At 42.3% G+C, this 22418-nt stretch overlaps 1 protein-coding gene across 1 annotated transcript in view; it reads left to right on the top strand.

The window, feature by feature from the left end:
* FMN2 (formin 2) overlaps window positions 1–22418 on the top strand; it is a 313404-nt gene that overhangs the window by 279599 nt on the left and 11387 nt on the right. The window contains 1 exon segment of the mRNA XM_027094056.1: window positions 2607–2756. Coding sequence (XP_026949857.1) covers window positions 2607–2756 — 150 coding nt within the window.

The following is a 22418-nucleotide window of genomic DNA, read 5'->3' as shown; positions in this document are numbered from 1 at the left end:
CACGGTGCTGTGCACCTTAAACGGACACGGTGCTGTGCACCTTAAACAGACACGGTGCTGTGTGTCCATTATATCCCAATAAAACTAGAAGAAAGGGTAAAGAAATGATTTGGACAGTTAGTTTTACTGGTATTGACTTCTAATTTAATTCCATGGTGGTCAGAGTGCCTACTTTGTATGATTTCAGTTCCTTTCCCTCTTTCCCTCACCCCACATAATTATGAGACAACACCAGGACCTTTATAATAAATTAAAACTGATGTCGGTATATCAGTCTCAGAGAGGGATCAAAATGGCAGAATAGGAGGACATGGAGCTCACCTCCCTACACAAACACATCCAAAATACATCTACAAGTGGAACAAAACTACTATACATAAATATATTAGCAACAAGAACCTATAAGTTCCCTGCATAGCACTGGGAACTATATTCAATATTTTATAATAACCTATAATGGAAAAGAATCTCAAAAAAATAACTGAATCACTATGATGTAAGCCTGAAACTAGCACAATGCTATACTTAAACTATACTTCAATTAAATACACACACACACACACACACACACACACATGCGTGTATGTGTGTGTGTGTGTGTGTGTGTCTTGGGGCCAGCAGGCAGCACCACAGTGGGGTGACCACCTTACCTGTTGTCCCTACTCATTGACACAGTTTCTCTTACTTTACTCAGAAGGCAGTTTGCAGTAGCTCCTGCCAAGAGAGTTCCTCTCACTTTCAGTGTTAAGTGTATTGTTTCTGGGTAAGATGTTAATATTAGGAGAAGGTGAGTGGAGACCATACTTGAACTCTATCTTTTCAACTTTTCTGTAAATCTGAAGTTAATACAAAGTAAGGCCATGAAATAGGTGATCATTACCTCAGCTGTCTCCTATAATTGAGAGTTTCATAAAGGGAAAATGGAAATAATACATTTAATTCAGTTTGCATCGGTTTAACCTAAAGGAGTAAAAGAAAAGCTCTGTTAATAATTTCTCAGTCTTAAGTTCAAGTAAACAGGACAGTAATGGTTCCATTATTTTAGGACATGAGAATGAAAATTGCTAGAAGTTGTAGGTTTAGATCAGAGACTCTTGCAAGAAAGTAGTGAAGGTGGCCTATGAAGCCAGATTTCAAAACAAGTGAGGACAGAGGAGCATTGAATTATAAAGCAACTGTATATAAATCATGGTGTCTTTCAGTGAGTCTGCATGGATGAGAGAATATTTATAGATGCAGAAATCTTCATATGCTCTTAGGATCAGAAGGAAAACCTAGTAATAAGAGATTTCGGATGCTGGAAATAGGAGACAATGGATTTGATACTTGCCTAAAGGAAGTAGGGGTAGGTAGATTAAAGACCATACAGGTGAGGAACTTGGCTGTGATTTAGAGATGGTAAACAAAATGTACAGTGATCATCATGCACTCATCACCCAGCAGTTCCTGACTTGGTTTCATCTACACCCCTGCCCACTTGCCGCCTCCCATATTGTTTGTGAAGCAAATCCTCAACAGGTATAATTTCATCCATATATATTTTAATATGTATCGCTAAAAAATCCCCTTTAAAAAATAACAAGCACCAGTTTTACCACTAAAAATAATAATCCCTAATGTCACCAAATACCCAGTCTCTGTTCGAAAGTCCAATTAGTTCATATATGTAAGAAATGATTTTATTTTCTTACAGTTTGTTTGAAGCAATATATAAAGAAGTTCAAACCATTATAATCAGACAATATCTCTTAAGTCTTTATAATAGACTTTTTTTTCCCTTTACATTTATGTATTGAAGAATCTAGATCATTTGTCCTTGACTTAGTTCTGGCTGTTATAAGAAAATACCATAGACTGGGTGGCCTAAACAGTGAACATTTACTTCTCACAGTTCTGGAGGCTGGGAGGTCCAGGTCAAGGTGCAGCATAAATCTACCACTTACTAGTTGTATGTTCTTTGTCAAATAACCTTTGAAACCCTTCTGAGTGTCATGTAGTTGTAATATGAAGCAGCCTCGATGGCACCTTCTGGAGATGGGCACTGCCACCCACTGTCACGATGCTGGCCGCCCTGCTGGTACCCACTCATTGGTGCTGCCATGATCTCCAGTGGGAGCCTTTGTCAGTATCTCCCGGGGCTGTTGCTTTTTTTTCCCATCAGCAATGTAGGAAGCCCATAGTATAGAAGCAGTATAATACACATATAGAGACATATTAGTTTGGGGACAAAGAGCCGATATTTCATTTGTTTAGAGTCTAGAAGGAAAGTATAGACCCAACACTTCCCTTATGTCCCAACTTGATTACAGGTTCATTTCTGAAATAGGTTGGACACACAGTGATTAATTTTGAAAATGGTTGGACCAGGGATAGCTACCAGTATATGGAGGACTCTTGTCAGCTGCTAACATCTGAGTCCAAAAACCCTAACATGAAACCTTAAGAGAGCTACTGTTGGTGCCTGAGGAGTTGAGTCCTCTTGGTAATAATAACTGCATGAATGAACTCAGCATTTGGATGGGGAAAGAATATCCCATGTTGGAAAGTAATCATAGCTTTTATACGTGTGTGTGTGTGTTTGTGTGTGTGTGTGCATGCTTTGACAGCTTTTTGGAGACTACAGCCTATTTCTTCATGAGACCAAAAATTGGAGAGAAGGAAGTGTCCCCAAATGTTTTCTTCAGTATCTGGCATGAATTCAGCTCCGACTTTAAAGACTTTTGGAAGAAAGAAAACAAACTTATTCTACAAGAGAGGTAGGTGTTTTTCATTTACACAGTGGCATTTTGAAACATGTTTTCTCGGGTGTGGCCAATTAGGGATTGCCAACTTTTATAGCCTGAATGACAAATTAGGTTCTAACTCTGGGTCTCCAGTCTGAGAGGGTGCTGAGATCGGACAGTATTTGCAGCCTGAGTAAGAAAAGTCAGCACAATGGCTGTGATGCTACAAAGGACAGCTAGAGTGATGGTTTGCCAGGACCACCTTCTGGTAAAACAGCTTCTGTGATGAGGACGCCACACAGAAGCAAACAAGGTAAGAACAGGAGTGAAAGAACACTGCCGAGATGACAAACCCACTCACTTCAAAAGACCATAAGGTAAGACGAATCAGTTTGGTTTTATTTTTGCTCAATTCATTAGATACTGTCAAAATTTCACCATTCATATCAAAATTTCTCCCAGGTGTCACCAAGAAACTGATGATCAATATTTTTTAAAAGATTTTTCAAGAATCTTATCAGATCATATCACGTTTCCTAAAGTAAATTCTTTCAGGAATGAAGGAAAGTTTCTCTTCTTAAGTACATGAAATAGAGTCTCTGTCACTTGATTATGAAGGTCACAGGGGTGTCCTGTTACCAAGTCAGGAAGCAGGCTGGCCCATGCACGGCAGCATCCCGAAGTAGCTGGATCTGGAGGGAGAAGGAAAAAGGAAAAGGAAACCAAACCCTAATCCTGAACCAGTTGGTGTGCTTTCCAACATCCTGGCCCTAACAAGGACTTTGCTTTAGAAAACTTACCTCCTAAGGGACTTTATTCATCAGAGCACAAAATTCCACAGTTTCCTGCTTATCATCTTCATTTTGGTCTTGCTTACATACAAAACCACGCTCGCCTGCCTAGTCTTCATCTGTAAGTAGATTCTCATCCATCCTTAAATCAGGTGAAGTTAATTGCGGACACGTCCTGAGCATGTGGACTGTGCCTGGCTTGTGCTCACTCACAGAATTACCTACCTAGAACCCAGGCTCCATCAGAGAAGGGAGTCTGCTTCAGCGAACAACGGATGCAAAAAGAGAGCAGTCTGAGCAGAAGGAAAACACTGAGCTTATTCTAAACACATCACCAGGAGTTAACATAAAAGATGAGATGTTAGAAGTCCATGCGGGTGAGACAGGAGGGAGAATTGTGTAAACACGGGCACATTTGGACCACCGTTCATTTCTTTCAGACTTAGCTGTATGTTTCCAGTTTTTCACCCAGCAAGGCTTGCTCAGTTTGGACAATGGTGAGGAGGAAACTGGTTTTAACGTCAGCATGTCACAGACAACCTCCCTTCCTGACGCCACTATTCCCCACGTGCCTTCTTCAGCTCTGATCTAAGCCTGGGCCCCGAAAGGGACTGGGGCTCGTTCACACTCAGGAACAAAATGGAAAGATCAGTGTTTCACTTTGTGAGGGAGCTGAGACGATCCTGATGAGAGTGGACATGGTGGGATATAGGCATGGACAGGGCAGGAGTGAGGAGACTGGTGTTGGGGGGCAGCTGCCCTGAGGGCACATGATGAGGAAGTGAATTGCATCAGAGGCTGCAGGCCCTGTGGAGGTGGCTCTGGAGGTCCTGGCGCGAGATGGCAGGGGGACTGTCATTTGAGCTCCCATTACTGCGTGGCTTGTAGGGAAGCTGCTGAGAGGCCCCCGTGGAGGTGATGTCGGGAAGGACCAGCCATTTGCAGCCTGTGCTCTCTGAGATAGAGTTGTGTTACCAGGCAACACTATGGTTAACAGTCCACTGTTTATGATAGTTGATGCATTGGACATGCCCACTGAATATCTCATAAAATCAACCCAATCCTTTTTTTATACTTCATCCTTTGCTAAAAAAAAATTACGATGGGCTTTTTGAGTCACCCTTGGTGACTTCACTTTCAACTTGGCAGTGCTGTGAACTGGCATGTGACAGGTGCTCTCCACTGCACACTTCTCATTTTCCTAAATCATTTGCTTTTAATGAAAGGCTAAGGAAGAACATGTGGCAGGTGAGAGAGCATCTTTGCCCTCTGACTTCCAAACTATATTACGTCTCTTGGCAAAGAGACTGGTTTGAAAAGTAAGACTGTTGGTCTGAATTGTTTGTAGCAAAATTTTGTCCCTTTCCTTAGTGGAAAACCAGCCACAAAATTTCAAGGAAACAGTGCGAAATAAAAACGGCGGGCCTGTTATTCAAAAAGTATTAAAAATTTCAAGACAGCAAACTGTTAAGCCAAGTGCAGAGCCCTGAGAGGGGGCCCTGTGTGCTGCACAAATGCCCACCCTTGAAGGCAGCCTTGCCCTGGTGTAAGCTTGCTGGCACGTGCTCTGCAGTTAGGTGAAAGGGTGTTTCAGGAATGCTCCGATGCCCCCAGACATGTACAGGACACAGGGTGCAGCCAGTGGAAGGGTTAAACCCCTGACAAACCGATGTCAGTGTGAGCAAGGCTTCAAGTGACATGTGCTTCAGATGGGATGCTCTCCCCAACCTGAGTGTTCCCTCCTCTTCTCCTGTGATATGTACTGGCTGCATATTTTCATAGTCCTGTACTGCTCTTACTTTATACCATGACTTCTTCCATGTTTGCATTTGTCTTTGTTTCTCGGACATGGTGTTTTGTGTCTTCTTTTTCAGTGTCGCTCTCAGGGCCTCTAGGCCACAGTGCCCCCTTTTGGTGTTTCCATACACATTTGCTGATTTGACTTGTCACATTGTATTTGACACAGACACGGAAATAAGAACTTAGTCTAGTAAAGTAATGAACGTGTTTTCTTAGGTAATTTAAGTTTGTCACTGGAGGTAATAAAAACCCCACTCCAAACACTGGAAGCAAAAAGAGAGACTTTGTTTAGACGGTCAAACCACAGAAGAGCAGGATAGAAGGTGGCTGTGGGTGCCTGAGTGTGGAAATCCTAACTAACCACAGCTGTGCAGGGCAGGTTGAGGGGGCTGTTAGTCAGGTGTGTCTCTACCTGCCGCCCTCCACCTGTCTTTTAAATGGCCCCTCCTCCTCCTCTCCTCTCTCCTCCTCTCTTTATCTCTCTCGTCCTCACTCTCTCACCCTCTCTCCCCTTCCAGCACCCTCCCTCCCACCTGCTCTGTACTCCAGCCTAACTTCCAGGCCAGGCTGTTTCTTTATGAGTGGACCCCTGGCCATCAGTCCAGCCATGGCTCACATTCTCCTAACTCAGGAGGAGAGGGCATTCTCTACCCTGTAGATTAATTCCAGGGAGGAACTCCAGAGGAGTCGTGTTCATCTTTAGATCAGCCACAGTGGCCAGAGGCATGGATACTGTGGTTGGTTCAGTGGTTCACAGACGCAGTCCTGCAGCCAGAGGGGAGTGTTGCCATGGTCGACAGTCTCGTTCTCAGCACTGTCACTGGAGTTAGGGAGAGCAGTTGCCCAAAGAAAGTAAATAATAATCTACTAGCCCTAATTTATTAAGCCTTTAAAGATAACCTGTGTAACTAGCAGAATGCCCTAGCATGGTAGAAATAACCCAAAAGGTGGTTTAATGGTGTGGTTGAAGTTTTCTTTTCTGTTCAAGTTTTCCTTGCTCTAATTTGGAAAGTATACATTGAATAATATGTTTAAGGTTGTAAATACTCTATAAAATGTCCTCATCCCATTCTTTCTAATTGGTGGCTGAGTACAGAGTGGTAGTAACATATTTTCTGACTTTTCCTAATGACTCGCATGAGTTAGTAGATGTATTTCTTGAAATGGTGAACTTCTAGTCTATGGTGAAAAGGTCTGCTGTCCTTCTCATTGATGTGGTGTGGAAAACATGAGCATTTGAGTTAGCTCTCCCTCTTGCCCACTTGAGTCTTAGGAAGGCATGCTTTCTTTTTTTTTAAAGAGTTTTTTGATGTGGACCATTTTTAAAGTCTTTATTGAATTTGTTACAGTATTGCTTCTGTTTTGTGTTTTGGTTTTTTGGCCACAAGGCATGTGGGAAGCTTAGCTGCCCCACAAGGGATGGAACACGCAGCCCCTGAATTGGAAGGTGAAGTCTTAACCACTGGACTGCCAAGGAAGTCCCAAGGCATGGTTTCAAAGTCAGCAAAATGGAGACAGTAATACCTGTTTTGCAGTGAGACTGTGTAACTACATGAGGTTATATATTAGAGTATGTAGCACAGTGTCTCCATGCTAGATGCTCAGTGGCTGTTTCTCCATCATTTAATATAAAGTCCTGATCATGACAACACACAAGGTCATGTGACATTCTGGTAAGTCGTGTTAAGAACACATCTTTATGAGACCTGAACCAAGATGCTGGAGTAGAAGGATGTGCTCTCACTCCCTCTTGTGAGAACACCAGAATCACAACTAGCTGCTGGACAATCATCGATAGGAAGACACTGGAACTCATGAAAAATGATACACCACATCCAAAGATACAGGAGAAGCCACAATGAGATGGTAGGAGGGGTGCAATCACAGTAAAATCAAATTCCATAACTGCTGGGTGGGTGACTCAGAGACTGGAGAACACTTATACCACAGAAGTCCATCCACTGGAGTGAAGGTTCTGAGCCCCACATCAGGCTTCCCAAGCTGGGAGTCCGGCAACGGGAGGAGAAATTCCTAGAGAATCAGACTTTGAAGTCTAGTGGGATTTGATTGCAGGACTTCGACAGGACTGGGGGAAACAGAGACTCCACTCTTGGGGGTCACACACAAAGTAGTGTGAGCATCGAGACCCAGGGGAAGGAGCAATGACCCCAGGGGAGACTGACCCAGACCTACCTGCTAGTGTTAGAGGGTCTCCTGCAGAGGCGGTGGGTGGCTGTGACTCACCGTGGGGACAAGGACACTGGCAGCAGAAGTTCTGGGAAGTACTCCTTGGTGTGAGCCCTCCCAGAGTCTGCCTTTAGCCCCACCAAAGAGCCCAGGTAGGCTTCAGTGTTGGATTGCCTCAGGCCAAACAACGAACAGGGAGGGAACCCAGCCTCACCCATCAGCAGTCAAGCAGATTAAAGTTTTACTGAGCTCTGCCCACCAGAGCAACAGTCAGCTCTACCCACCACCAGTCCCTCCCATCAGGAAACTTGCACAAGCCTCTTAGATAGCCTCATCCACCAGAGGGCAGACAGCAGAAGCAAGAAGAACTACAATCCTGCAGCCTATGGAACAAAAACCACATTCACAGAAAGATAGACAAGATGAAAAGGCAGAGGGCTATGTACCAGATGAAGGAACAAGATAAAACCCCAGATAAACAACTAACTGAAGTGGAGATAGGCAACCTTCCAGAAAAAGAATTCAGAATAATGACAGTGAAGATGATCAAGGATCTAGGAAAAAGAATGGAGGCAAAGATCGAGAAGATGCAAGAAATGTTTAACAAAGACCTAGAAGAATGAAAGAACAAACAGAGATGAACAATACAGTAACTGAAATGAAAACTACACTAGAAGGAATCAATAACAGAATAACTGAGGCAGAAAAATGGGTAAGTGACCTGGAAGAGAGAATGCTGGAATGCACTGCTGCTGAACAGAATAAAGAAAAAAGAATGAAAATAAATGAACACAGCCTAAGAGACCTCTGGGAAATCATTAAACACAACAACATTCACATTATAAGGGCCCCAGAAGGGGAAGAGAGAGAGAAAGAACCCGAGAAAATATTTGAAGAGATTATAGTCGAAAACTTCCCTAACATGGGATAGGAAATAGCCACCCAAGTCCGGCAAGCGCAGCGAGTCCCATACAGGATAAATCCAAGGAGGAACACGCCGGGACACATAGTAATCGAATTGACAAAAATTAAAGACAAAGAAAAATTATTGAAAGCACCAAGGGAAAAATGACAAATAACATACAAGGGAACTCCCATAAGGTTAACAGCTGATTTCTCAGCAGAAACTCTACAAGCCAGATGGGAGTGGCATGATATACTTAAAGTGATGAAAGGGAAGAACCTACAAACAAGATTATGCTACCCAGCAAGGATCTCATTCAGATTTGAAGGATAAATCAAAAGCTTTACAGACAAGCAAAAGTTAAGAGAATTCAGCACTACCAAACTAGCTCTACAACAAAAGCTAAAGGAATTTCTCTAAGTGGGAAACGCAAGAGAAGAAAAGGACTTACAAAAACAAACCCAATGGGCTTCCCTGGTGGCGCAGCAGTTGAAAGTCTGCCTGCCGATGCAGGGAACACGGGTTTGTGCCATGGTCTGGGAAGATCCCACATGCCATGGAGCGGCTAGGCCCGTGAGCCATGGCCACTGAGCCTGCACATCTGGAGGCTGTGCTCTGTAACGGGAGAGGCCACAACAGTGAGAGACCCGCATACCAAAAACAAAAAACAAACAATTAAGAAAATGGTCATAGGAACATACATATCGATAATTACCTTAAAGGTGAATAGAATAAATACTCCAACCAAAAGACACAGGCTTGCTGAATGGATACAAAAACAAGACCGATATATATGCTGTCTACAAGAGACCCACGTCAGACCTAGGGACACATACAGACTGAAAGTGAGGAGATGCAAAAAGATAGTCCATGCAAATGGAAATGAAAAGCTGGATTAGCAATACTCATATCAGATAAAATAGACTTTAAAAGAAAGAATGTTACAAGAGACAAGGAAGGACACTACATAATGATTGAGGGATCAATCCAAGAAGAAGATATAACAATTATAAATATATATGCACCCAACATAGGAGCACCTCAATCCATAAGGCAACTGCTAACAGCTATAAAAGAGGAAATCGACAGTAACACAATAATAGTTTGGGACTTTAACACCTCACTTACACCAATGGACAGATCATCCAAAATGAAAATAAATAAGGAAAGAGAAGCTTTAAATGACACAATAGACCGGATAGATTTAATTGATATTTACAGGACATTCCATCCAAAAACAGCAGATTACACTCTCTTCTCAAGTGTGCATGGAACATTCTCCAGGATAGATCACATCTTGGGTCCCAAATCAAGCCTCAGTAAATTTAAGAAAATTGAAATCATATCAAGCATCTTTTCTGACCACAACACTATGAGATTAGAAATGAATTTCAGGGGAAAAAACATAAAAAACACAAACACATGGAGGCTAAACAATACGTTACTAAATAACGAAGAGATCACTGAAGAAATCAAAGAGGAAGTCAAAAGATACCTAGGGACAAATGACAATGAAATCACGATGATCCAAAACCTATGGGATGCGGCAAAAGCAGCTCTGAGAGGGAAGTTTATACGTTTACAAGCCGACCTAAAGAAACAAGAAAAATAACTGAAATAGAAACAAAGAAAACAATAGCAAAGATCAATAAACCTAAAAGATAGTTCTTTGAAAAGATAAACAAAATTGTTAAACCATTAGCCAGACTCATCAAGAAACAGGGGGAGAGGACGCAAATCAATTAAATTAGAAATGAAAAACAGAAGTTACAACAGACACCGCAGAAATACAAAGCATCCTAAGAGACTACTACAAGCAACTCTATGCCAATAAAATGGACAAACTGGAAGAAGTGGACAGATTCTTAGAAAGGGATAACCTTCCAAGACTGAACCAGGAAGAAATAGAAAATATGAACAGACCAATCACAAGTAATGAAATTGAAACTGTGATTAAAAATCTTCCACAAAACAAAAGTCCAGGACCAGAAGGCTTCACAGGTGAATTCTATCAAACATTTAGAGAAGAGCTAACACCCATCCTTCTCAAACTCTTCCAAAAAATTGCAGAGGAGGAAGCACTCCCAAACTCATTCTATGAGCCCACCATCATCCTGATACCAAAACCAGACAAAGATACTACAAAAAAAGAAAATTAATGACCAATATCACTGATGAATATAGCTGCAAAAATCCTCAACAAAATACTAGCAAACAGAATCCAACAACACATTAAAAGGATCATTCACCACGATCAAGTGGGATTTATCACAGGGATGCAAGGATTCTTTAATATATGCAAATCAATCAGTGTGATACACCATATTAACAAACTGAAAAATAAAAACCACATGATCATCTCAATGATGCAGAAAAAGCTTTTGACAGAATTCAACACCCATTCATGATAAAAACGCTCCAGAAATTGGGCATAGAGGGAACCTACCTCAACATAATAAAGGCCATATACGAGAAACACACAGCAAACATCATTCTCAATGGTGGAAAACTGAAAGCATTTCCTCTAAGATCAGGAAAAAGACAAGGATGTCCACTCTCACCACTATGATTCAACATAGCTTTGGAAGACCCAGCCACAGCAGTCAGAGGAGAAAAAGAAATAAAATGAATACAAATTGGAAAAGAAGAAATAAAAGTGTCACTGTTTGCAGATGACATGATACTATACATAGAGAATCCTAAAGATGCCACCAGAAAACTACTAGAGCTAATCAATGAATTTGATAAAGTTGCAGGATACAAAATTAATGCACAGAAGTCTCTTGCATTCCTATACACTAATGATGCAAAATCTGAAAGAGAAATTAAGGAAACACTCCCATTTACCATTGCAAGAAAAAGAATAAAATACCTAGGAATAAACCTACCTAGGGAGACAAAAGACCTGTATGCAGAAAATTATAAGACACTGATGAAAGAAATTAACGATGATAGCAACAGATGGAGATATATACCATGTTTTTGGATTGGAAGAGTCAATATTGTGAAAATGACTATACTACCCAAAGCAATCTACAGATTCAATGCAATCCCTATCATATTACCAATGGCATTTTTTACAGAACTAGAACAAAAAGTCTTAAAATTTGTATGGAGACACAAAAGACCCCGAATAGCCAAAGCAGTCTTGAGGGAAAAAAAACAGAGCTGGAGGAATCAGGCTCCCTGACTTCAGACTATACTACAAATCTACAGTAATCAAGACAATATGGTACTGGCACAAAAATAGAAACATAGATCAATGGAACAAGATAGAAAGCCCAGCGGTAAGCCCACACACCTATGGTCAACTAATCTATGACAAAGGAGACAAGGATATACAATGGAGAAAAGACAGTCTCTTCCATAAGTGGTGCTGGGAAAACTGGACAGCTACATGTAAAAGGACGAAATTAGAACACTCCCTAACACCATACACAAAAATAAACTCAGAATGGGTTAGAGACCTAAATGTAAGACCGGACACTATAAAACTCTTAGAGGAAAACATAGGAAGCACACTCTTTGACATAAATCACAGCAGGATCTTTTTTGATCCACCTCCTAGAGTAATGGAAATAAAAACAAAAATAAACAAATGGCACCTAATGAAACTTCAAAGCTTTTGCACAACAAAGGAAACCATAAAGAAGATGAAAAGACGACCCTCAGAATGGGAGAAAATATTTGCAAACAAATCAATGGACAAAGGATTAATCTCCAAAATATATAAACAGCTCATGCAGCTCAATATTAAAAAAACAGACAACCCAATCCAAAAATGGGCAGAAGACCTAAATAGACATTTCTCCAAAGAAGACATACAGATGGCCAAGAATCACATGAAAAGCTGCTCTACATCACTAATTATTAGAGAAATGCAAATCAAAACTACAATGAGGTATCACCTCACACCAGTTAGAATGGGATTATCAGAAAATCTACACACAACAAATGCTGGAGAGGGTGTGGAGAAAAGGGAACCCTCCTGCACTGTTGGTGGGAATGTAAATTGATACAGCCACTATGGAGAACAGTATGGAGGTTCCTTAAAAAAGTAAAAATAGAATTATCATATGATCTAGCAATCCCAGTACTGGGCATATACCCAGAGAAAACCATAATTCAAGAAGACACATGCACCCCAATGTTCATTGCAGCACTATTTATAATAGTCAGGTCATGGAAGCATCCTAAATGCCCATCGACAGACGAATGGATAAGGAAGATGTGGTAAATATATACAATGGAATATTACTCAGCCATAAAAAGGAACGTAACTGAGTCATTTGTTGAGATGTGGATGGATCTAAAGACTGTCATACAGAGTGAAGTAAGGCAGAAAAAGAAAAACAAATATCGTATATTAACGCATGTATGTGGAACCTAGAAAAATGGTACAGATGAACTGGTTTGCAGGGAAGAAGTTGAGACACAGATGTAGAGAACAAACCTGTGAACACAAGGGGAAAGGCGGGGGGGGGGGGGGTGGTCGTGTGATGAATTGGGCCATTGGGATTGACATGTATACACTGATGTGTATAAAATATATGACTAAAAAAAATCACATCTGTAAATACAAGACATTATTGTGACTCAGTTGCTTTCTTCGTTGGTAAAATGTCTTGATTCTGAGTCCAAGCTGAGCTTTTGTTTGACAGCGTTCATGTGACCTATCACTTCTTATTTACATTATGCTCTACTCTACTCTTGTTTTGATGCTTCAGACAGCTGACCCATTGGTTTTGTCGTGAGTCCGAAAAAATATTTCTTCATATACTTGCAACTAGGCTTGTACACTTGTTAATAAGAAATTCTTCTTCAAAGAAATTTGGACTAGTTATTACTGAGCAACACAAAACATATGAAAAATAACTTTAAAAAAATGTCAGCTCGACTCTGTCCAGAATATGGGGACAAACTGACGTGAACGGTGCCCAGCCTCTCCCCAAGGCCTCACAGAGCACAGTGTCCATGCGTGAGGACCCAGGTGACCCATGTCTTATCTCCAGGAAGTCGTCAGCATCACCAAGCCACGTGGGGGCCCAGGGGAGCTCGGACGACTTAGCACAGGGTACTAGGGACACTTGTGCTTTTCCACCGTGATGGAGGAACTGTGGTCCTTGGGGAGACAATTTCACTGCCCGCTTTTGCTCTGTTGTAGCCAGACTCAGTTTTCAGGCAGAGTCCAGCTTGTGAAGTGTGGTCATCCTCTCATTCCATGTTAAGTGTCCAGGCACAGGAGACCCTCAGTCATTTGATGAAGGCCCCGTCTCCCTGGAGCTGACAGCCTAGCCTTGGTGAGGTGTCACAGGAGGGGGAAGCAAGAGGGGCATCAGTGCCTCCAGAATAATTCTTTGCACACAGATCTGAGTCAAGTAGGAGCTTCACAGGCGGTCCTAGGAGGGGAGGATGTCCTAAACTAGGAAATTGGGCTCTGGCACACGGGCTTCAAGCCCCATCGTGTGCAGTGCAGCCTATCACCATTTCACTTGTAGTCAGCTTAAGACTTTTAAAAAATATTTATTTATTTATTTGGCTGTGCCAGGTCTTAGTTGCAGCATGTGGGATCTAGTTCCCTGACCAAGGATGGAATCCAGGCCCCCTGCATTAGCAGCACAGAGTCTTAACCACTGGACCACCAGGGGAGTCCCAGCTTAAGACATTTTGATTTCATAAATCAGTGGTGACATTAGTAAGAGTTGTGTTTAAAGTGCTGTCTAACTTAATTTGCTGGTTCCCTTTATTCTGAGGCAGGTGGTCTTTGAGGAACCAGGAGAAAGGGCAGCTACTCCTCCAGCTGCACGAGCGTGTGTTAGTCAGGTCTAGTCTCTGCCCAGCTGGTCTGTGGTTGGAAGGAAAGCGTGTGAGTGTCCGGCCTTAGGAGGGTACACGTTAGACCAGAGGCACCTCATACACTGAGCTGTGTGTTCAGGTTCAAAGTATGATGTCATCAGAGTAGAAGGAAGCAACCACTTTCAAAGCAACTGAAAATAAACGTGAGCTAAGGAAAGAGGCTTATTATTCTGTAGTCATGTGTTTGTTGGACACATAAGTGGAACTGCCTCTTGGACCTCTGCCCAGCACTGTCACATTGGAGCAGTACGTGAAGTTGGCCAACCGCTTACCCATTAAATTCAGGCATCAGTTTCTACAGGAACGACCCATAAAGCAACCCTCTTCCTAGTTCTGACCCCTGTAGTGGGAACCTTGGAAGGAAATTGACAAACAAGACAGGACAGTGCAAATGGTCCCTGAGAATATGTAGGGAATGTGACCTAGACTCATTAAAGGAGTAATTAATATGCATTAAGATGTAGTAGGAGGGCTTCCCTGGTGGCGCAGTGGTTGACAGTCCGCCTGCCAATGCAGGGGACACGGGTTCGTGCCCCGGTCTGGAAGGATCCCGCATGCCGCAGAGCAGCTGGGCCCGTGGGCCATGGCCGCTGGGCCTGCGCGTCCGGAGCCTGTGCTCCGCGGCGGGAGAGGCCACAACAGTGAGAGGCCCACGTACCGCAAAAAAAAAAAAAAAAAAGGTGTAGTAGGAAATTAAATTCATGAATTTATTAATTCAACAGTTATTTATGCGCTACTCTGTGGTCGGCAAATTCCCTGGCCATGTGGATCTTACCCTCTAGTGAGAGATGCAGATAATAAAAAAGTAAACACGCACATTTTAAAATTATAGGTTGAAATTAGCACTATGTGGAAAGTAAACAGTGAACCATTTTTGCACAATAAAAAGCAGAAGAGTTTCATTTAGAAAGTTTGGTCGGAGGAGGCCTTTCTGAAGAGGCAACATTTACGTTGACACCTAAAGAATTTGAGACTGGTGTAGGGGTACGGTGGTGAGCCTGGCAGGTAGAGGTGCGGGAAGGTCACAGCAGCCTGGCAGAGAAGACTGATCTCCAGGTCATGAGGTGAATCTGAGGAAACAGGCAGGGGCCTGACCGTTCCGACCCTTGCAGTCATGGTAAGAGGCTGACTTTTATCGTGGGTGCAGTAGAAGGCCATCACAGAGCTTTTGAAAGAGAACAACCTGAGATGATTCATGCAGAGAAAAGATGGTTGGTGCAATGGGTAGGAAATTGGACGGTGGTATTGAGAAGCAAGTTAGGAGTTACTGAGGAAACTCCTCAGTAACCTGAGGTGACCCAGGTGAAAGGTGTGATATTCTGCACTAGGAGAGGCAGCAGAGGAGACGGGAAGAGGGTTCTGGGACCCTACACACGCGCGTTAGCACAGGTTCCTGGCTGGGGCAGCTCTGGAGGTCAGAAAAGTCTAGTCTCAGCTCCATGAATGATGAGCTTATGTTAACCAGACCTTAGAGATCAAGAAAGTGAGCTTCCCCCTTTCTTCTCCTAAAGTGATTTACAAGGTCTGAAACCCTGGGTATCAGGAAATTTACTTTCTAAAGCTTAGTTCTCCAAAAATGATGTAAAATCCTAAGGTGAAAGTTAGATGGAAAAAATCTATGCATTTGCTTCATCTTTCCATGTTCCAAGAGATCTTTTTAAATTTTGGAAAATCCTGTCTCTAAGCCTCATGTTCAAAAATGGAAGAAAGTCACCTTAAATGTTGTGGTTCCAACTCCCAACAGACAGCTGGGGCCAAGAGTCAAGAAAATAGCTTTTCCACAGACTTTTTTGCTTTAAAAGGATTTAAACCTTGTTGCACCTTCTGCTGAGTTTGCAGAGGCTTGTAATGGTATTTGAGCAATTATTCATTTCCCTTCAGCATTTGCTAAAAATATTTTTTGGTGTCTTAGCGAAGTTTGTCATAAAACTGTCTTGGCAAAAAATATGCTTCATGGAGTAAAGATATTTAAGATTACCTGTTAAAAATAACATCGTGCAGCTTATATGAGTTGCAACTAGCTCCTACAACAAGCTATATCTTTACCAGCAAGCCGTTATTTGGGGGTCATTTAAATTTCTTTAGGAGCCTCTCAAACAATGTGATGGTTATAACCTGCCGGAGGAGGGGGCCAGACCTGTTCGATTTGTCCAACGCCGATTTCTTAGGTTTGTATGGACTTCTGCCGGAGCCTGGATTTTTTAGGTAGTGACAAATGCCCCTGCATCCACCCCCATGTGACGTCTTCCTGGCTGACTCGGAGCCCCTGGTAGAGGAGCCCACTGGCCGGCACCCTTCCTCCTGTCCGCTTTGGGACTTCTCCCTCAGACACGGGGGGGCGCGGGTAGTGCAGAGAAATGGAAGGTGTTCCTTCTACTTTTAAAAATTTGGGATCGTGGGGTCAGTAATGAGTACTCAAAGCTAGTCGTGAGAGATGGAGGTGGGCGAGATCGTCCCCAAGATGTAGGCGTTTGTCTCTACAACAGGTTTGCAGCTGATGGCAACATTAGACCCAGACATTGCAGCATCATTTTATTGGACAAAGAGCAGTCAACTCACTGGTTTTGCCTGCTAAAATCTGGTTAACATTTAAGAAGCAACTGTGATAAGGCGCGAAACTCAATTTGAGTGTATGGGACTTTCACGTGCTTGGGGGGACTGTGGGCAGTGAAGCCACTTTGGAAAACAGGCCTTTCCTCAAAGGGGGCAGACTAGGAACTTCCCTGGCAGGCCACTGGTTAGGACTCCGTGCTTCCACTGCAGGGGGCACGGGTTCCATCCCTGGTCGGGGAGCTAAGATCCCACAAGCCACAAGGAAAATTAAAAAAAAAGAAAGTGAGCGTACAGCTGCCATGGGGCCCGCAGCTCCTGCCGCGGGTCTGTGGAAGAGGCCTGTGGACACGCAGCAGTGTCACTCATGACACCTGAACAACTCGGAGGTCTGTCCACTGATGAGTGCGTAATAGTGTGGAATAGCGTTATGTGATAAAAAGAAATGAAGCACTGACACAGGCTGTAACATGGGTGCTAAGTGAAAGAAGATGGTCAGAGAAGAAGACTGTGTGGTGTTTTGCTTTATCTGAAACACCCAGAATTAGCAAGTATATAGGATCTGGAAGTAGATTAGCCCTTGTCGGGGGCTGGGGACAGAGAGGAATGGAAAGTGACTGCTGGTGAGGTTTCTTGGCGGGGTGGAATGTTCTAAAACTAGATGGCTGCATAGCCCTGTGGGTTAGGGTTTTGTTTTGTTTTGTTTTTTCCAGTTTTTTGTTTGTTTGTTTTCTGGCTGCACCATGCGTCTTGTGGGATCTTACTTCCCCGACCCCTCCCCGGCCCTCGGCAGTGAAAGTGAGGAGTCCAAACCAGGAGACCACCAGGAAATTCCCTGTTTGGCCGTGAATTTTCCACTTAAATGGGTGAATTTAATAGTACGCTAATGATATCTCAAAGCTTTTTTTTTTTTTTTTGAAGAAAGTAAATAGAATTCTCACATTAACCACTAAGCCTAAAAGTGGACCAGGATTGAACGTCCCACCCTCAGCGGTCTGTTCAGGTTGGTCACAGTTTTGAATTCGTACATCAGTTACTTTTCTTTCTGCCTGGTCCACTCCTGGCCATTTCCCCTGTGCCCAGGGAACGTACTCAAGGAAAGCAAATCTTTTAACTACTAACATGAATAAATGAGCTAAATCAAAATTTCAGAGACAAATCTGCTGGCAAAAATTATAAAAAAATAAAATCACACAGTTAATTCCAAGATCAAAATGATCTCCATCTATTTGAATACTTAGTGATTTATAATAACTTGACTCTGTAGTGATGAAATGACTAGTGCTTTCCCTGTGTAAACTTCAGACTCAGGAAACCTTAATTCATGTTAAAAATATACAGTACGTGTGTCTATTCTGAAATTACTCATCTATTCTAAATAAACTTTTTTCAAATCTAATCTCCATGGGGGGAGTCAGATTGTCCAAGTTTTTTAAACTGTATTTCTAATGGAGAAGAGATAAATACTTAGGGGGAAAAAAGTGGATATAATAATGGTGAAAATAAATAAAAAGGGGAAAAAGTTTGTCTGCGTTTGTTATGGGGTAAAGCCCCATCTCTCACTTGTGTTTCATGAGGTCTCCACCCTCTCGCCAGAATATCTCCCTACTCCTGCCCACCGGCCCTTACCTGGCGTCTGAGTTCTCACTCGTGACCCTCCCCACAGGCCTCTGACCAGGTCGCTGCTTCTGCTTGTCATAAACAGTTAGGCTTAGAAACATGAACCATGGGCAGCTGCTAGGTCAGGAGAGGAATTTTGAGTCCATATGAAGAAAGCAGACATTTTTTGAGGCAGGGACAGACCGTTTATACGGTGCTTCCTAGCCAGTGGGCCCTCAGTGAGGACTGGCCGTGCTGGTGCTGCAGAACTGGCCATGGAAGTACAGCGTGGTCTGGACACGGGCATTTCTAGTCAATTCAGGTGTCCACCGTTGAACAGCTATCATAGCAAATAAGTTTCCCCCAGCCTGTGTTCCTTGGTTTATGTGGAAAGTTCTTGTTTATTATTTGTTCCTCCTTAGAAGGACCTTTAGGTCATTGTCACCGTGGTCATCATCATCATTATCATTTAAGTTATTATACATGCATGATATTTCTTATATGCATATTATAATTTCATATCAAACTCAAATTCTAATGCTCTTGGAGTTTTAGGAGCTATGATTTACAATTTTTAAGATTTAATATTTTTAAGATAATATTGCAGAACCAAAAAAATGAAAATCATATCATACCTAATATAGTTCCTAAGATGATGTAAGACTTCTTTTTTCAATTTAGGCTTTCTAATGATAATATGATATTATTAGTTCATGGATACACCAGAGGTTTGTCAGCTTGCTCTTTTTTTTTTTAACTGAAGTATAGTTGATTTACAATGTTGTGTTAATTTCTGCTGTATAGCAAGTGATTCAGTTTTACATATATACATTTTTTTGATATTCTTTTTCATTATGGTTTATCACAGGATATTGAATATAGTTCCCTGTGCTATACAGTAGGCCATTGTTGATTATCCATTCTCTATATAATAGTTTTCATCTGCTAATCCCAACTTCCCAGTCCTTCCCTCCCCTACCCACCCGCTTGGCAACCAGAAGTCTGTCCTCTATGTCTGTGAGTCTGTTTCTGTTTCATAGATAAGTTCATTTGTCATATGTTAGGTTCCACATATAAGTGATATCATATGGTATTTGTCTTTCTGACTTATTTCACTTAGTATGATAATCTCGAGGTCCATCCTTGTTGCTGCAAATGGCATTATTTCATTCTTTTTTATGGCTGAGTAATATTCCATTGTATATATGTACCACATCTTTATCCATTCATCTGTTGATGGACATTTAGGTTGTTTCCATGTCTTGGCTATTATAAATAGTGCTGCGATGAACATAAGGGTGCATACATCTTTTTGAACTGTAGTTTTGTCAAGATACATGCCCAGGAGTAGGATTGCTGGATCATATAGTAACTCTATTTTTAATTCTTTGAGGACCCTCCATACTGTTTTACATAGTGGCTGCACCAACTTATGCTTGCTCTTTTTGAACGTTGTCTTATATGAAGCCCAGGAGCATTTTATTTTACTTTATTTCATTCCATTTTGATTTATTTTGCTTCTGTTTCCTGAGTAAGATCGGTAATAAAACGCTTAAGATCCCTGATACCTCGAATGTCTTTCTAAGTTTGAAAACTTTAATCAGCTTCATCTGTCATTTTATCTTGTTGAGGGATGTTGACATTCTCTGGATAATCCTTCAGCTTTCTCCCCATCGTCCCCCACAGCCCTGGCCATGCTCCACCCCCAACTGATTACAAAGGTCACCCCTTCCTTTAGGAACAACGGTTATGCTGTCACCTGTGTGTCACACTCTGTTTTAGATAAAGTGTTCCTGCCCTCACGTGCCCGATCTCATTGATGTCTCTGGAGAAAGGCTGATGTGTCTCCTTATAAACCCCTCCCTTGAATGATTTAAAGCTTGGTGCTGAGCTGTACAGAGTCCTGTTTGGGTAGCCGTGCCTCAGAGAGGATGTGGCCACTCTGCATTTACTAAAAGGGCATATGGTCCTCCCAGCGTGAGCTGCACCTGCCTTGTGTTGTCTGGAGTTCTCTGAAGGTGCCCTGTGCCAGTGCTCAGTCAGGAGGGAGGCACTCTCTGTCCTCTGGGGACTTTGGGCAGAGGGAAAAGAGGGCTGGAGGAGGTGCTGGCGGTGCATGTAAACCTGCCGGGCAGCGCTCTCTGAGAAGCGACGGATAAGCCGGGACTTGAAGGAAGTGATGGAAGAAACCAGGGGATTTCGAGACGGAACATTCCAGACAGAGCGGCAAGTGCAAAGCCCTGGGGGGAGGCTGCAGTGGCTGGAACAGAGTGAGCAGGAGGAGAAAGGTAGAAGACGGCTGGGCTGTAGAGAGAGGTGCTGGGGCAGATTGTGGAGCCTGGTGGACCAGGTCAGTGAGACTTCCAGAAGGAGGCCATAAAGCAGAGCTGCTGGTGCTTACGGGAGTGGGAGGAGAATCGACCTTTGAATTTGGGAACTTGGGGGAAGCGGCGACATCACAAGAGCAGGCGCTGTCAGGTGGTCCGTGACAGATGCCTGGTTAGATGGGCACAGAGGATGTGGAGAAGGGGATGATGGGCAGTACATGTAAAGGGTGGCAGAGAAGGAAGGTCTCGCTGGAGGGGGCGGGGGATGAGAGATATTTTCTATTTGATGGGGGGATGAACAGCATATTTTTAACCTGATAGGAATCATCCAGTAGAGGAAAATATTGCGTGTTTTTGTTCTCCCTTCATATGTGTGTTTCCCTGATGCATTCCTGTGTTGTATCGCCCACATCTCTCTCTCTCAAGACTCTAAACCATTATGACATTAATAGCTCTGTTGTACTCTTTTTTGAGTTTTACAGGGAAGAAACGTGATAAACTCACTATAAACTAATCCCTATGTCTAATAGCCCTTGAGTTCCTGCCCCATCAAAAAAAGGTTTTTCTAAAAGAATAGGATCCAGGTTATTCACCCACATCCTCCTTGGTATTGAATTGTCAAAAGAAAAACCATAGTGTGAGTACCAATAGAACTTAAATTTATATCTCACTAGCTATAATCAAATGCTTTTCTGAACCATATGCAAAAGAAAAAAAAAGGAATTGCTGAAATTAAGAAAATATCTTAACACATGTGGAAATAGTAAAAGGATGTTTGCACAAAAAATGTCAAATGTAGTAAACAACACTGGTCTCCTGTAATAAAAGAGGTACTTTGCTGTCAAATGTGATTTTATAATAGTTTTGGCCATCATGTATGACAGAAGTTCATTTTATTTACTATCATGAATTTGTGAGACCAGGAGCTGTCATTTTAACCATTTTATTGAGGAAATGTAAAACATCCTCAATACCTACAGAAAGAACATGGTCATTGTTACGGGACTTAGATAAAGGGCACATCAGCTGAGCTACTTTTGTAAATTCCATGTAAATCTGGGTCTAATGTAGAATTAAAATAGTCTCTACTACAAGAGCCATGAGAAAAAGAAACCCTTTTTTTTTAAATGAGCGATTTTAAATTAACAGTGAAAACTATGTTATCAGAGCTTTAAAATCCTAACGTGTTTATGAATACAAATATTACTATTTTCAGTAACGGTTAAAAGCTTATCATCTAAGCATTTTTAAACGTTCTAAATGGCACCTTCTAGCTTTCTCAACTTTTTCTGATACCACGGTAAATGCCTTGTGGGAAGAACGTGAGAAAATGATACTCTGATTTGACAGAATATAATTCATGGTCTTTATTTACACAGTGGAGTGTGAACCTTACTGTTTAATCATCTAGTCACTAAGGTAAATGCATCTCCCATCTTCAGCAGCACAGCGTGTCAGCATTTCCAACATTTGTCAGAGACTCTAACCACCTACTGACTGCTGTTCAGTTGAGACCATTGGGATCTGAGATAGTGGGGGAAATGTGCTCACTGTCCTTCTGGGTTTCTCAGAGTTGTAGCCCTCTATCAGGTTAGATCACCAAAAAGCAAGGGCACAACACACTCCAAGTGTGTGCCGAATCCCCTTTCCTCAGAAACGCCTTCATTGAGTTAAAGCTTAA

The sequence above is a fragment of the Aethalodelphis obliquidens genome, unplaced genomic scaffold (genome assembly GCF_003676395.1).
Source record: "Aethalodelphis obliquidens isolate GAN/ISIS:26980383/991018 unplaced genomic scaffold, ASM367639v1 scaffold87, whole genome shotgun sequence".
Taxonomy (NCBI): domain Eukaryota; kingdom Metazoa; phylum Chordata; class Mammalia; order Artiodactyla; family Delphinidae; genus Aethalodelphis; species Aethalodelphis obliquidens.
Note: the sequence above shows the minus strand (reverse complement) of the source record. Positions and strands in the feature narration are given on the sequence as shown.